The 15,383-nt window shown below is 37.9% G+C and overlaps 1 protein-coding gene across 1 annotated transcript in view; it reads left to right on the top strand.

Annotated features, from left to right (window-relative positions):
* The first annotated feature begins 4,651 nt into the window (after nucleotides 1-4,651).
* LOC145687929 (uncharacterized) overlaps nucleotides 4,652-15,383 on the top strand; it is a 122,057-nt gene continuing 111,325 nt past the window's right edge. Inside the window, exon 1 of the mRNA XM_081761494.1 lies at nucleotides 4,652-5,730. Within this exon, the coding sequence (XP_081617620.1) occupies nucleotides 5,039-5,730 (692 nt within the window). The 5' untranslated portion in view covers nucleotides 4,652-5,038. The remainder of the gene's footprint in view (nucleotides 5,731-15,383) is intronic.

Genomic DNA, 15,383 nt, shown 5'->3' with positions numbered 1-15,383 from the left:
AGTCAAAAATAAATTAATAAATCTCTACTCCTTGGTATGAACATTTGTATGAGATTCATATTCTTAGTAGAGGAGCATATACGTAATTTGGACCCCACGTTATTTTCTATATAGTCTGCACAGTGCTGTATGCAGAATGTCATCAAGGAGAGTCCAAGCAGTCAGTATCATACCCTTTCAAGACACGCGTGATTTTATATAATTTTTCCATAGTATCTTGCTCAAAACGAGGAGACTAAGAAGAAAATAAGATATCCCACAGAAGTAAAAAAAAAAAAAAAAAAAAAAAAAAAAAAAACCTCAGGGACACAACGTTACTCACTATAAACTTGCATAATACGGAATCGAAACTGAACCTCTTCTCACCTTTAAAAAATAAATAAATAAATAAATCTTTAATTTAAATTCTTAAGGGTTAGAGCAAGGAAATGGAATTAAAGGATCATAACTGCTGGTTTAAGTTTGTCAGCTATTCAGACAATAAAGAAATCGAGTAGGAAGTAGATTGAAACATTTCATTCTTTGGGACGTCTGTTCACAAGTGGTTGTTCGTTAAGTGGTCCTGTTGTGAAAAATGACAGCGGAATATCTTTCTCGTACCCATCTGGTGGAACTGATGACGACGGAACATCTGGAATAGTTGACCCCCACGACCATTCAATGTGGTTGCAATTCCAAAACCGGAAATCTACGTATCTTCCTGTATCCCCTATGTATTATTTTAGTGGAACAGATAGTCACACGCCTTGTCTTATAAATTACCTCAGAACTTCTTTCTTTGCTAGAATCAGAACATTTCGTAATTCAGATGAATAAAAGTAGCAAAGCTAAATGTCTAGAACAGTGCTTTCCAATCTGTGGTCCACAGACCTCCGGGGACAGCGAGAGATTGACTGGAGGGTCCGCGGGACATTTTATTTTCATTAAACTTTATCTCATTGTGTTACACCTAGGATATTTGTAATATAGTGCATCACCTAGTTTCGACCAACTGAAATGAAATGAGATCTTTCAGTTTAAAATCCCACGTTTATGCTTGTTTGTTTAAGGAAGACGATTCATTTCACTTTGAAATTGTCCAAGAATTATTGGGTTCATCTCAAATTGGAATTTACACAATATGCATGCTCACGGGCGGCGATTAGGAGGCAAGAGGGAACGGTTGTCCCACGCGTTTTTGAAGTGACCCCTTAATGTGTATTGTTTCCTTTGGAAATGTAAAGTTTTTGTATGTATTACTGGTTCATAGAAAAAATGGTGCCATATAATATTTGCCGCTGCGTGAGTACGTATTGGTTATTTGTCTTCCCCTGGAATTAAGAAAACTACAGGAATTGTGTTTTAATTGCAGTTCAAAGCAATTAATATTGTAATTGCATATTTCTTTAACCTTTACAGGACGAACAGCTCAAGGGTTGAGGCAGCAGTTTAAACCACCATCGCTTCGCTCCTAATTAATCTAGAGAGACGATTTAGGTGACTATCTCTTTACAAAGGATGAAATTTTCCAGTGGTGTGCATTTCGTCCACATCAGGGGTCCATCAGCGGAAAAGTAGGGGGGAAATTGAATGTTTTTAGTTCCCCCCCTCAAAATTTCGGGGAGGGAAACTCTCCCCCAAAGGAGCTACAACCATAAAAAGTGGTATCAATGAAGATAAATAAACGTCTTAACTAACGATACCTTGTATATGCCCATTCTTTTGCACGACAAATAAGAGTGTTGTCAATTTCGTTGTTCAAATATGTATTTTTTATTTCATTTTTTAATTTTTTTCCTTCTTCTTTTACGGGTTGGACACCGGGGGCACAAAAGTTATCTCGTTGGTATCTATGTCTCACAAACTTTCTAACGAGCTATGGCTTATATCTCTGTGACGATTAGGGGCGTCAGGGTGGACCAAAATATTTCGAAAAATATATGCAGGGTGATTGTCGTAGAAAACACGTTTGGAATTCTTTCTCACTTGGTATTGAACTTTAGCCCTTCAATTTTTTTTTTTTTTTTTTTTACATAATCATATTATTCATTGCCTGACGTACACGTGAAAATATTTTTTCCAGCATACGACAAATAACAGTGTTGCCATAGTCCCACAGGCTTCGAAAAACATTTTTTTTTTTTATTTGTTCTTCTCTTTTATGGGTTGGGCACGGGGGCACAAAAGTTACCTCGCTGGAGTTTGTGTCACATAAGCTTTCTAAGCAGGTATGGATTATATCTCTGTACTAATTAGGGGCGTTAGTGTAGACCAAAATGTTTCGAGAAATATATATAGGGTGATTCTCGTAGGAAAGAAGTTTGGATTTTTTCTAACTTTGTATTGAACTTTTGCCCCTCATTTTTTTACATTGTCTGGCGTATACGTGAAAATACTTTTTTACAGCGTACAACAAACAACAGTGTTGCCATAGTCCCACAAGCTTCGAGAAAAGTATTTTACTTTCAAATTTTTAAAATTTCTTTTTCTTCTTCTTCTTCTTACTTTACGAGTTAAGCACGGGAGGCACAAAATTTACTTCGCTGGAGTCTTTGTTTCATAAGCATTCCAACGAGGCAAGGCTTATACCTCTGTGCCAATTAGGGGCGTCAGGATACACCAAAATATTTCGAAAAATGTGTAAAGGGTGATTCTCGTACGAAACACCTTCGAATTTTTTTCTCACTTGCTATTGAACTTTCACCCTTCACCTTTTTACATGATTGTACCCAATGTCTGGAGTACACGCGAAAATATTTTTCCTGTGTATGACAAGTAAGTGTTGCTAACTTCTCAGAAATTTTCAAAAACAAAAAAAAATCATTTTTTACAAAAAAAATCGTCTTCTTCTTCTTCTAAATTTTTGGCATGGGCGACACATAGGTTAGCTTGTTGGAATCTATGTTTTATAACCTTTACAACGAGGTATAGTTCATGTTTCTGTGACAATTAGAAGGGGTACTAGGGCCACCAACGTAAAGGTCTACGATTTTCTTGAGATCAATATTCGTCCTGTAAAGGTTGAATGTCGTAGCATGTGCTCGTAGTATTTACTGTCTTTCATTTTCTAAGAGTAATATAGCATTCATTTAATGACATGTGTGGAATTAAAAATATAAATCGTTCATTAACCCCCAGGTTCGATATAAGTTCTACAAAACAAGCTTCATTATTCATTATTATGATTAATATTATCCTTTCTATTTTTTGTTGTGCAAATTTGTTATTTAATAATCTGATCACTCAATTTTCCAGACAGAATTTTAAGCTGTTCATGAGCAAGGAATCCAAAGCTCTTCTTACACTTTACTTGTTTAAGAGTACAAAGGGCTACCTACTTGCGTTGCTCTTGTCAACTTACGTAATAAAGTATGAAATACAGTATATGGTATTTTAACTGAAAAAGATAGTATCCTCTTAGGTATAGAACCTTCGTCAAACAAAGTGTTAGAAACAACCATGAAAACTAACATTCACATACAAATATTCAGATCATGTCTTGCCAACCAGTTTTAATGTCCAATCGCCACCAGTGTGCATGCTAATAATAAACTAAAAACATTACAGTTTGTGCGTCACGCTAATCCTAATAAGGGATAAAAACAGCCACGCAGTAGATGTCGCTACCAGCACTATTGTTTGCCTGTACACTCCTTGCCCCATAAACTTGAGTGTAACTAAGTTCTTAAACAATTATAAGAGTCATATTAAATATATAAGAGTTTACGACGGTTGATATGCAAACTAAAAAATAAATGTTAAATGTGACCAATTAGTTTTTAATTAAAACAATTTTAACCTACAGTGTAAAGCGAGCCGAAGGCTTTGGTGTAGTAAAGCCACCATCAAAACACATTCCTACAGTGAATGAACCAAAATTCTGTTTTACATTCGAAAAAAATATAAATTTCGAAGCTACTGTTGGAATGTAAAATTGAAGTAAATAAATCTATGTGAAGAGGGAAGTAGCATCTTGTTGTTCAGAAGGCGTCACATATGGACGGTCGTAGGAGCAACAAAAAGAAAACACGGGGCTGACGATCAGCCTAGGCTTTTATAATGAGACTCCGTTTCATTTGAGGTTGTCTCCCTTTTCATCAAAGACAGTTCAGGATCCGGCGAAAGAGCTTGTAACGAGTTCTCCCCTTTCTTTTGAAATTGAAATTACGTCTCGCTGTTAGGAAAGCAGACAGGGAGAATAAAGTGGGAAAAGGAGGGTTGATCGATCTTCTGCATGTGTTTGTATGGTGTGTGCATGTGTATATTGTGTGTGTGAGTGTGTGTGTTTGTGTCAGAGAGAGAGAGAGAGAAAAAGAGAAGAGTCTTTCTACCTGTAAAGAATCTTCGCCCACCCCACAACCGGCGCAATGATTCTTATTCTTTTTCTTGACGCCGTCACTCATTTGTACACATGTATACCGTACATATGATTCCATGGGGGGTAATAACAATGAAAGTGCATTGAAAAAGGCTGTCTCTTCCGTGATTCACTGTTTGTGTTGGCTGCAAGCTTTTTGGGGATGCCGTCCGGGAATTCTCTCTCTCTCTCCTAATGGTGGTGAGGAGGCGCGGGGGCGGGCTCCATAGAGAGGCGACTTTGGCTGAATGCTGTCGCCCGTACTGTTAACATTTCCGTGTAAGCAGCTCTCACGCACGGAACAGCTTGTGAGGAAGCGAGAATCACACATCCATAGAGAGAGAGAAAGACAGGACCCGCTCTCTACTCGAAACGATTGAACCGCCGACTTATAACATCCTGGGTATACCACGAGAAAAACAACGGAGGCGTCATAACACGCCCCGCTACCAGAAACACTCCTCTTCACACATTCGGGAATTACATCATTGTTTAGTCGAGTACTTAGTTGTGACGATTGGTAAAAATAATTTACGAAATCCACCGGCTGCTCGCGCCGCGAAAATTCAACGTTTTGTTAAAGCTGTAGTGAAAGTGTCGCGGCGTTATCACGCGCTGGAGAACATAGCTCGTCGTGAAGGGACAGTGACCTCACCGAGTACCATTTCCAGTAGAAATGGTACCATCAAAAAAGAAGCAGATATGGACCATCATCATTATACCAAAGAAGGCGATCAAAAGACGGAGTTGGACAACAAAAAGACGAATTCAATTCAACTGAAAGAACTGGAAGAGAAGGTTTTGACACAAGAGCGAGAAATTCGATGTCTCAACGAAGTAATTCAAGATTTACGAAAATCTCTCCAACAGACCAGTGTTCAAAATTTAGCGTTGCAAGTGATGTTGAAAAAGATGAACTGTATACATCAGCATGAAGAAGAATCGAGCTCAGGTAAAGAAGCAAGTGGTTGTAAAGATGGTGAGCATTGTCCCGATCATGACCAGACCGTTTGTTCCAATTTAAGGTTCAATCCTGAATTCAGTCTAGAGGACGAGCTGCAACAAACATTCGAAGCTTTACGGAAAGCCCAAAGAGATTTTCAGCTTACTCAACGAAAACTTCGACAAACGATTCTGAAATTGAAAAGCAACGAACGGGAACTGAGAAAAAGCCAAGAATCCTTGCACGAAGCCCATGATGCTTTGGAAAGGTTTCACATTGAAACTCATCTCCTTCAGTGCGAACTAGAAGACACTCATGTGACCCTCGAAGGCACTCGCTCCGAGCTCCAATGCAAATCGGAACAACTAGAGGCAACCCAACTACAACTAAAAGCCAAGGAACATCAGCTACTCTCCTCGGAACAACAGCTGCTAGCACTCAAACAAAACAGGTAAGAATTTTTAATTTTTACTTTTAAAAGTTTTAATTTTAATACTAATATTCTATCTAATGATAATTTGTTGTTTCGATAGTTGTTTTGGTGTTATTTGGAACATTCTTTTCGAGCACGAGGTCATGCGAGACGTAAACCTAAAAGTGTCCACATCAGTTCTATCTCGAGTTTTTTCAGAGTCTAGGAGAAAGGTGTGGTTCTGTAATCCAGTTCTCATGCTCATATGGGGAACGATGTATACTATAAGCAGTGGCGTATTTAGAATTTTGTTTCGGGGGACTATGCACAACATTAGGAAGCAGAGGACAATTGCCCACCTAAGTTTGAGAATTAAATATATATTTTAATTTATGCATAATTTAAAGTTTTAATCAGTAGCAGCTTTAGTGGTTAGGCCGGCTAGGCACGGGCCTACCCAAAAATTTTGAAAAATATATAAATTCTAAAATAGAGTAAATAGATTTTCCACTATTTATATTAATGGTAGATAATTATTTAACAAATAGCATCAGCCACTACTGTAAAAGTAATTTCCTTCTGTCATTAATCAATAAGTATCCATAATGTGTATAAGAACCCATAAGCGAGGGAGCAGGCCTACCCAAAATTAAAATCCTAAAGCCGCCTCTGGTGAATCTTATGTGATATGATACACACAGAAATGAAATGAAATCTTTCAGTTTTACATCCCACGGTTATTCCAGTTAGGAGACGGTGATGATGAGAAATGAATGAAATGGTGGAATGAAGAAAGTGGGAGGAAACGGAAGAACCCCGAGAAAATCCATGAGCAAGGTGTTTGTCCACCATAAAGTCCACTTTGCGCAAGCTGGGATCGAACCAGGGACCCCAAGCACCTGAGGTGAACGCTCTACCACTGAGCCACCGCGCCCCCTTACACACACAGAAATTTAGCAGTGAATCTAACATTTTATTCTATTCATAGAAGAGAAAAAGAAACATCCTCTTGGCCTACCTAATTCCCGAGCTACTTATTCCCCCCCTTCCTTTTGGTTTTCCTTAATTCAAACATTTACCTTTATTTATAACTAAACGATGTATATATTTCTTCGCTGTAATAACTAAATTCCTGTTATATTGATATCCGTGTAAGTTGGTGACCAACACCAGTTTCCCATATCAGCTCCTCTTAGTTTTGGTGGTGTTACTGACGACGGCCAACTTGAATTTAAACTAACAACGGTCGAAAGTATGATAGGAGAAACGAAAGAAAGTAACAACTAAGAAAAAGAAACAGGAGAGTGGAATGTACGAAAGAAAGAAAAAATAACGCAGTTCTTACATGGAAAGAAATTTGACAAAGAGTATTAAAAAATGGAAAGTCAATGAAATTTTTAGAAATGGTAAGAAGGATTATTGCTGTACGTGGAAATCGAAAAACTAAAAATTTATTTCGGGGTGGAGCCTTGAGCCCGATAGGTCCTTCCTAAATACGCCACTGGCTATAAGGTTTGGTCTTGAATTATGGTCTGTGTGTACCTGCAAACTGCTCCAGATTCAAGCTTACCAGTCGTGGCGCGAAGCCTACGTTAGAAGTAGGTCTTGTTTTTTGATCAAAAGATCCAGCATATTTCAGGCAAAAATTCTCTTGTAGGCCTTATATCTAGAGAACCACATATAGCATACCCAAACCCAAAGTAGGGGCACGGTGGCTCAGTGATAGAGCGTTCACCTCCAGCGCTTGGGATCCCTGGTTCGATCCCAGCTCGCGCAAAGTTAACTTTGTGGTGGACAAACACGGTGCTCGTGGGTTTTCTGGGGGTTCTCCCGTTTCTTCTCACTTCCTTCATTTATCTCATCACTGTCTCCTTTAGCCTAACCGGCATAACTGCGGGACGTAAAACAAAGATTTCATTTTTTTCCAAACCCAAACTATCACTGAACTCAGTTTAACGTGATTATTCCGAAAAAGAAAACAACTTACGGGCCGTTCAAAAATTTTATGGCCCCTTATCCAAAAACTAATTCTTGGTCAAGATCGCAATCCTTTGATCCATTTTTTAATCATTCCAAAAATTCTTGTTTATTCACTTGCTAGTATTTTCTAAATAGGAAGTAATTACGTAGAGAAATATTAGTTAAAAATTAGGAAGTCACTAATGATCAATACTTCTGGTAGGAATCAGACCTATCTCCTATACCAAAGGATTGAATGTTAATCATTTAACTACGAGAGAGATATCTATCAATTTGTTTTATGTCGTGCTATTTTATGATATATATTTATTTTATTTATTATTATTATTATTATTATTATTATTATTATTATTATTATTATTATTATTATTATTATTATTATTATTGTAAGGAGCAAATTATAAAATGAGCTGCTTCTAGCATTCATCATTCATTTCTGTCTGTATTAAGAAATTTGGAGTGGAGAAAATGTTAAAAGACTCACCGATGAGTATACTATTATCACGTGCATGCTATTCTAGTATTATGTGCATTATTATACGTACGAATTAATGTCTTGCACTTTCGATTATTGGAAATTTTGACTGTCTTGCGGTTTTTAAATCTATTCTTTCTATTTTTACCATGGCATGGAGAGTTGCTAAGTTGTCAACGATTCTATGAATGATAGAGGATGGGCCGGAAAAAAAATGAAAATTGTCTTTTCAAGTTGTAATACCGTGGAAAAGTTGCAAATTGGGGGACTAGAAAGGAGCAAAAAATAAAATAAAATAGGTTTATATTTTCCGGTCACGCATGTGCTATAAAGTTTGCCAAAATTTTTAAAAAATCACATTTTTAGGATAATTTGTAACATTTTGAAATATTACGACTTGAAAAAAAATTTCAATTTTCTCGGCTCACCCTAATATATATAATTCAGTATACAATTCGCTCTTTCGATAGTGGCACGTTCAGCTTGTTTTCTGATATGTACAATTTAACCAAAATCACGGTAGCATAGTCGTTAAGGTATCTATCTACCAAGTGGGTGAGTTTGGTGTTCGAGTCCCGGTGAACGGAACTATATCGTTTCATTCCAACGCTGCAGCTTCGGGGTTCACACTGTCTCTGTAAAATGGTAAGGTGGCTGGAATGATATTTTAACATCACTCCCTTTGTGTATCGTGGAAGACCCGGGTTCGATTCCCGGCGGGAGCTCATGTGGTTCGGATTCCACGTTAATCAGTAGGTCCACGTCTCATATAGCCTCGCTGCTGAACGGGACACTAAACTAAAATCCACTCCCTTTGTGTATCTAATCCTAAAAAGGTGGAACCTTGGAGAAATGCCCATCCTTCCTCAAGTCCAAGTGTTTAGGTGGAATCCCCCAAAATTTTCCTTTTCACCCATCCTCCACCAAAGAAGTGATAAACGAGACACGAGTTGGATGTGACAAAAACTAAGATAACTTGCTTTGTTGATTAAATTTTATTCAATTTCGATACTTTTCCGTTCTTAAAAGCATCATTATGTTATAACTAAAGTTTGATTTTGATAATTTCTAATGACAATTTATGTCCCCCAAAAAACCTCATGCGTGCAACCTGGGCCTAATACTCACATGTGGGCACCCTTGGAGCATTACCTCCACTAATCTTTTGAGCCTTCTATGATCTGCCCCGAATATGAGGCGCCCTTCAGAGATGGCGTGGGTCAATGGAAACTTGACCCATGGCCCACTGGCCCACCGTGAACAACGACCCACCGTGATCCTCTCTGACCCATGATCCACACTCCCCTCGACACTGACTAAAGAGTTTACATTGTAATGAAACAAGACTGTGAAATTATAACTAATCGGAGTTTGTGCCGCGGTGTTTCAGTGGTAGAGCGTTCACCTAAGGTGTATGGGGTCCTTGGTTCGATCCCAGCTCGCACCAAGTGAGCTTTGCGGTGGACAAACACCGTGTGCCTGGATTCTCTCGTTTCAATCATCGTCTCCTTTAGCGTAGCCAACATATGCGTGGTACGTAAAACTTCAAGATTTAATTTCATTTTTAATCAGAGTTTGAATTTCTACTTTCAATCGCTCAAGCACTGCTGGGTTACAATACCGACTGGAACTGACCGATAAAGTGTTTGTCGTGAGCCATATTACAATGAATTTCAATTTAATTATCATATATAATTATCTCTGTTGAATTACAGATGCTTTTCAGTGGAAAATAGGATGAAATTTGAAAGTCTCAAATCATGGTAAAGTAGACCAACGTAAAGCAAAAAAAAAAAAAAAAAAAAAAAAAAAACAATGTAAAATTCGAAAAAACGAAATGAAATCTTTGAGTTTTACGTCCCACGATTATGCCGGTTAGGCTAAAGGAGACGGTGATGATGAATAATGAATGAAATGGTGGAATGAAGAAAGTGGGAGGAAACGGGAGAATACCGAGAAAACCCACGCACACGGTGTTTGTCCACCACAAAGTTCACTTGGCGGGGGAATGTAAAATTCGACTGTGTCTCGTAAGCCAAGTAGTAAGTCCTATTGCTATTATTACAATTACAAATATCAATATCCAAAAGTACTTGAAGTTCTTTTTTCACTTAGATATACTCATATCAGGTAAGTAAGTAGAAACAAATGAAAAGGAAAAAAATGGGGCCTTGAAAGTAACACGTAGACAGATTCACCAGTGTTCAGAAAATGCTGTCCACAATGCAATAAGTAGAGTGGATCGGGGCGTCAAAGTGAGTCACGGTGGGTGATACTGGGTGAAAATGCAAATCGAAAGTATTTGTTACCTAAATTACAAGTAGCATGAGCGTCACTGTTAGGATTATCAATGTCACTGTTCTGACTACATGTACCGCCGTTAGGAGTAATCAAACAACAATAAATACAATCTGCTAAAAAATGTATGTTTTTCGTATCCACTACATCAACAAATAAATAATCTCCTGTATCAGAATAAAATGTATTAACTCCGGTGGAAACCAATGACATATCATTAACGGTATTTAAAAAAAAAATGTTTTTCTCGGTTTTCTCAAAAATTAGACATCAGAATTTACCTGTCAGCAATAGGAATGGATTTTGTCGAAAACTACGCATGACAGAATTTCCTTCGATTCTCCGGAGTCTGGGTCTCACTTCTTAGGACCGGTCTGATCCGGTGACCTGGGCAGACGTTATTCAACATGATAGACTATTGAACGAAAGAATAACTCTCAACATCTCTAATGGCGGATGACTAAGGCAACTGAACGATGATGCAACAATTAGTGGAATGAGAATCTGGGAGTAAAAAGGAGAGAGGAATGAGAAAAACCCACGGACACGATGTTATCCAATGCAAACTTATTTGACCACAGTTCAAACCAAGGACCCCACGGACCAGAACTAAGCGCTCTACCACTGAGCCACCGTGCTCCTATGTTTATTGGAACTCAAAAATTCAGTAAATAAGAATGTAAGTTTGAAATCCAATCGTGGTTTTAAAATAATTAAAGGCACACTTGTTTGTATCAGTGTCTTCTATGTACTCGAAAAAAAATAATGTTGTGCTTCAACTCACAGACATTCAGCATCTCACCTTGCATTAGCAGATGCAATAAAGTAACTCAATAAAAGAACAGAATTATTGGATATTTACCACTGTATTGCATACTTTACTGCATAGTTGTCGTTTTACTGCAAATTTTTAAGGATTTTTAGTGCATAGTTGCTTGCATATTTTGACGTTTCTTCTAGTTCATGTCTATCCCAAATCTACTGATAACTAAGGAGAAAAAACGCTCTTTATAAATACTTAAAACCGTTGTAAGAATTCTGCCGTCTGCCAAGTAAATTTCTTGCAAACCAAAAACTTTCCATACACCATTCTCCACAGCTAATATCTTCATCTTAACATAATGACTATTAAATAAGATCTTTTCTTATTATCATATTCTTTTAGTAACCACATCTTTCACTGCAATCCTCCGAATACAATTTCTTCTTTACAAGCTGTCCTCACTAAAGCCTGTGACACGCATCTTGGCATTTTAGCTAAACGAATAAAATGCAAGCGCTGACGCGACGTTGCCAAGTGGTAAATGGGTGTGGCTATGGCTAAGCAGACAAACTACAGCGCGATCAGGTGACAGAGGATAGACGTGGAAGTGTACAAAATAAACGTGGCAATACTGCTGGCCTCTCATTTGCTAGCAGCATTTAAAGGGAACTTGGAGCCTCGCCTTCAAATGCAAAGAAGTTAGTCATGCCGTTTAGTTTATTTTTCTCTTTCTAATCTTGAGGGTATGCTGTAGTTTATGCACTCCCTGATAACCTGTTAGTTAGCACGTGTCCCTTTTGTAATGTAGTTTCGAGTCCCGTTCCCCAATGAAGGAGCATTTGGAATTTTAACCATCCTCAATATTTCCGTGTTTGTTCCATATCGCTATCGTGTCCGATAGACCTGAACAGTTGCAAAACAGAGCCAGGAATTTTGTTTTCAAAACAAGTAGTTCAATCTGATTTGATTTCTAGTTTAGCGTCCCTTTCAACAGCAAGGCTATATAAGACGTGGACGACCTACAGCTTAACTTGGAATCCCAACGACTTGAGCTCCCGCCGGAAATCGAACCCGGGTCTTCCACTCAAATGCGCGTACGATAAACACTTAGCCACGCGGGAGTTTATAAAAAAAAGTAGTAAAGTGCTCACCTCTGGTGCGCAGAATCTCTGGTTCGATCCCAGCTCGTGCCAAGTGGACTTTTGTGAGGACAACTAGTCGATCGTCATTTGTTCTCCTTTCTACTCTTCTACTTCTAGGGGGGCACGGTGGCTTAGTGGTAGAGCGCTTACCTCTGTTGCGGGGGGGGGGGTCCCTGGCTCGATCTCTAGCCAAGTGAGTTTATGGTGGACAGCATATCGTGTTCGTGGGTTTTCTCGGGGTACTCCGTTTCCTCCCACTTTCTCATTCCACTAGTTCTTCCACCATCATTCACTTAGATAATGTCAATCCAATGCCAAAACCGTGAATGTACTAAATTTGACTTTGAGTTATAAGCATTTTAATATTCAACTTACCCCGACAAATCAGAGTATAGACTTAGGTATACGTTTCAGGAATTAACGATAAGTTCTAATATACTCATATATCACAAATAGAACTTTGATATTGGTGTCTGTGTGCCCGAAGTAATATGAAATTGCATTTAGGTGAAAATAGCAAAATTTGCACATTCGCGGTTTTGGCATTGGATTCGAGTCGTTTATCCTGAAGGTCACAAACGTGGTACGTTAAGTATTTTATTTATTATTATTATGTTTTAGAACATCAAGTACTACAGTGAAATTACTAGGAAATACCAATATTAATAGTTTCGTTTCAGAAAAATGCAATGCTCCTTCTCAAAACGCAACGATAAGTCTTAATTTGAATTAGAAAAAAAAATATTGAGGGGTATTTCCCTGCAAGTAACAAGTTTTCTTGCTTATTAAATATGCCAGAAGACAAAAAAAAAAAAAAAAAAAGTAAGCAGACAATAGGAAAATAACAGAAGCGGAGGCAAGTAGGAAAATTATTTGGTGACATTCTTTAAGTAATTCATTATATCATCCGAAACCTGACGGAAACAGCTTATCCAATACGATGACGCTCTCATCGGAAGTGGTTTTCCACGTCTGCCATTACGACATCAACAAATCTTCACAATCCATGTTCTTTGTATTCAGAATCCCTTTCCACATTTTTTATGAACCCAATGCCTTGAATTGAGGATCAAGGTCAGAGGCTGGCGTAGGAATAATCTGGGGAAATGAGTTAGATGAATACGCTTGTGTCAACGGGTAACTCCTAAATCAACAGGTTTTTATCCGTTTGGTTGCTTTACTGTGGATGTTATGGATGGAATTACAATGCAAGAAACCAGAGCCTACTTCTAATATGAATTGTTTGTGGTAGTGAAAACCTTGGAACAGATGCCAACTGAGGTATATTTTACATTTCTTTTACAGGCAACGTCAAGATAGAACGGTTGCCTCATATAGTTTTGAAATGTTCACCCAAAAGGAAACAATCTTTTCAGCAGGCTAGAAATGTTTAAGTATTTTCCTTTCAATAACAATAATAATAAATGTACAGTGACTAAGACTCTAAAACCGTGCAGTGAAATCAAATCTGTACAGTTCATTATTTTTATACAATTTCTTTCTTGTACAGTATTAGGATTCTTATTTTGGTATAATAGAATTTGTATAATTTTGATTTTGGAAAACATGTATGTATACCGTATCCAATTACACAAACTCAGAGTGCACATTGTTGACTGTAATTAGTTTGAAAGATCCAAGTGGAAGTATAAAGGTAGCCAAGAAAGTTCTGTCACTTTTTGAGGTCTGTGTTCAATTGGCCTTCACACCGTGAGTTGAATGCAAATGGCGAAGGTCAGTTGTTGGTGTGGGTGAATCCAACATACTACCTGGTTGGGGCAGTTCAGTTACACCGTGAACTTACGTAAGGACAGAGTAAACATAGGACCTCCACAGAGCGTCATAAGGTGGTGTAAGCTGTACGAGTTCAAACTGGGGTCAAACGTCGCTGAAGCGGGGCGGAAGATATGTCATGCCTTTTGTGAGGGTGTCGTGACTACCCGGACAGTGCAGCGGGGTTTAACAAGTTCAAGGACAATGACGAAACACTCAAAGACGCACCATATACCAGAAGACCAACACATGTACAAAATGCAGATCTTCAGGCAGCAATTAAGGCACCGTCCGATTATCACCTGTTCTATTCCTTGGACAATCACTTTAGAGGACGCAATTCAAATCCGTAGTAGAGGTGCAAAATGCACTTGATACATTTTTCGCTTTACAGCCCACCCAGTTCTACCGCGATAGAATGCATGGTCTTCCAGAACGTTTGCAGAACGTCGTCGATGCTGATGGGAACTATTTTTGAAAATTCCAGACACGTCTTAGGTGATATATCGCTGTTCGAAGTATTAGGTGAAAAGCGACAGAATTTTCTTGGTTACCTTTATACATAAAATTTGAACTCCAGTTAGGCCTTCGTTTCAGAATAGCTTTGGTGTAAAAAGGGACACTGAACTCGGGGGGAAATATGTATTTACAGAAGAATTTAAATTTGCATATAATATTCTACGATCTCACCTAAAGAGAATGTTATTTTATTTTAGTTTATTTATGTATTTATTTATTTATTTATTTTTGACATTGGGAAGAATTCGATGTTCTTAAATTTGAAGGAAATCTATTTAAGCAAACTTAATGTATGTGTATATATATTACAGCTTCTACAGAGACTTGAACACCAGCATCCCACACCAAAAGTTCGTACGTTAATTATGTAGTCACGAGGTGATCTTACTGGAAGAAAGTTCAAACGCTAACATTATCTGATTTAACAGTTCTCTGGACTTGTAAATTTTATTGAAGTGTTAAAAAAATATTTGTTTTAAAGGTTTTCTGGATTTGGGACTCACTTTAGACAGACTTTTTAATACATCAGTAAATTTTGGATCATTAGTTTTGATACTGGTCACATAAATATATGCATTTTAAATCTTCACCTTTCTTCTCCCAAATTTTGCACATTTTCTCGCACCTTTTCAAATCAAGTTTTCACCTTTTTAACCAAAAATTTGCACCTAAAATTCCTAGCTTTAATTACCATCATCACTGTCTTCTTTTGCTTCGGAGAATAATCGTAAGAGTTAAACTA

This window comes from Thermobia domestica, chromosome 6, assembly GCF_964235325.1.
Source record: "Thermobia domestica chromosome 6, izTheDome1.hap1.1, whole genome shotgun sequence".
NCBI classification, from domain to species: domain Eukaryota; kingdom Metazoa; phylum Arthropoda; class Insecta; order Zygentoma; family Lepismatidae; genus Thermobia; species Thermobia domestica.
This window is presented reverse-complemented; position numbering and strand designations above follow the sequence as displayed.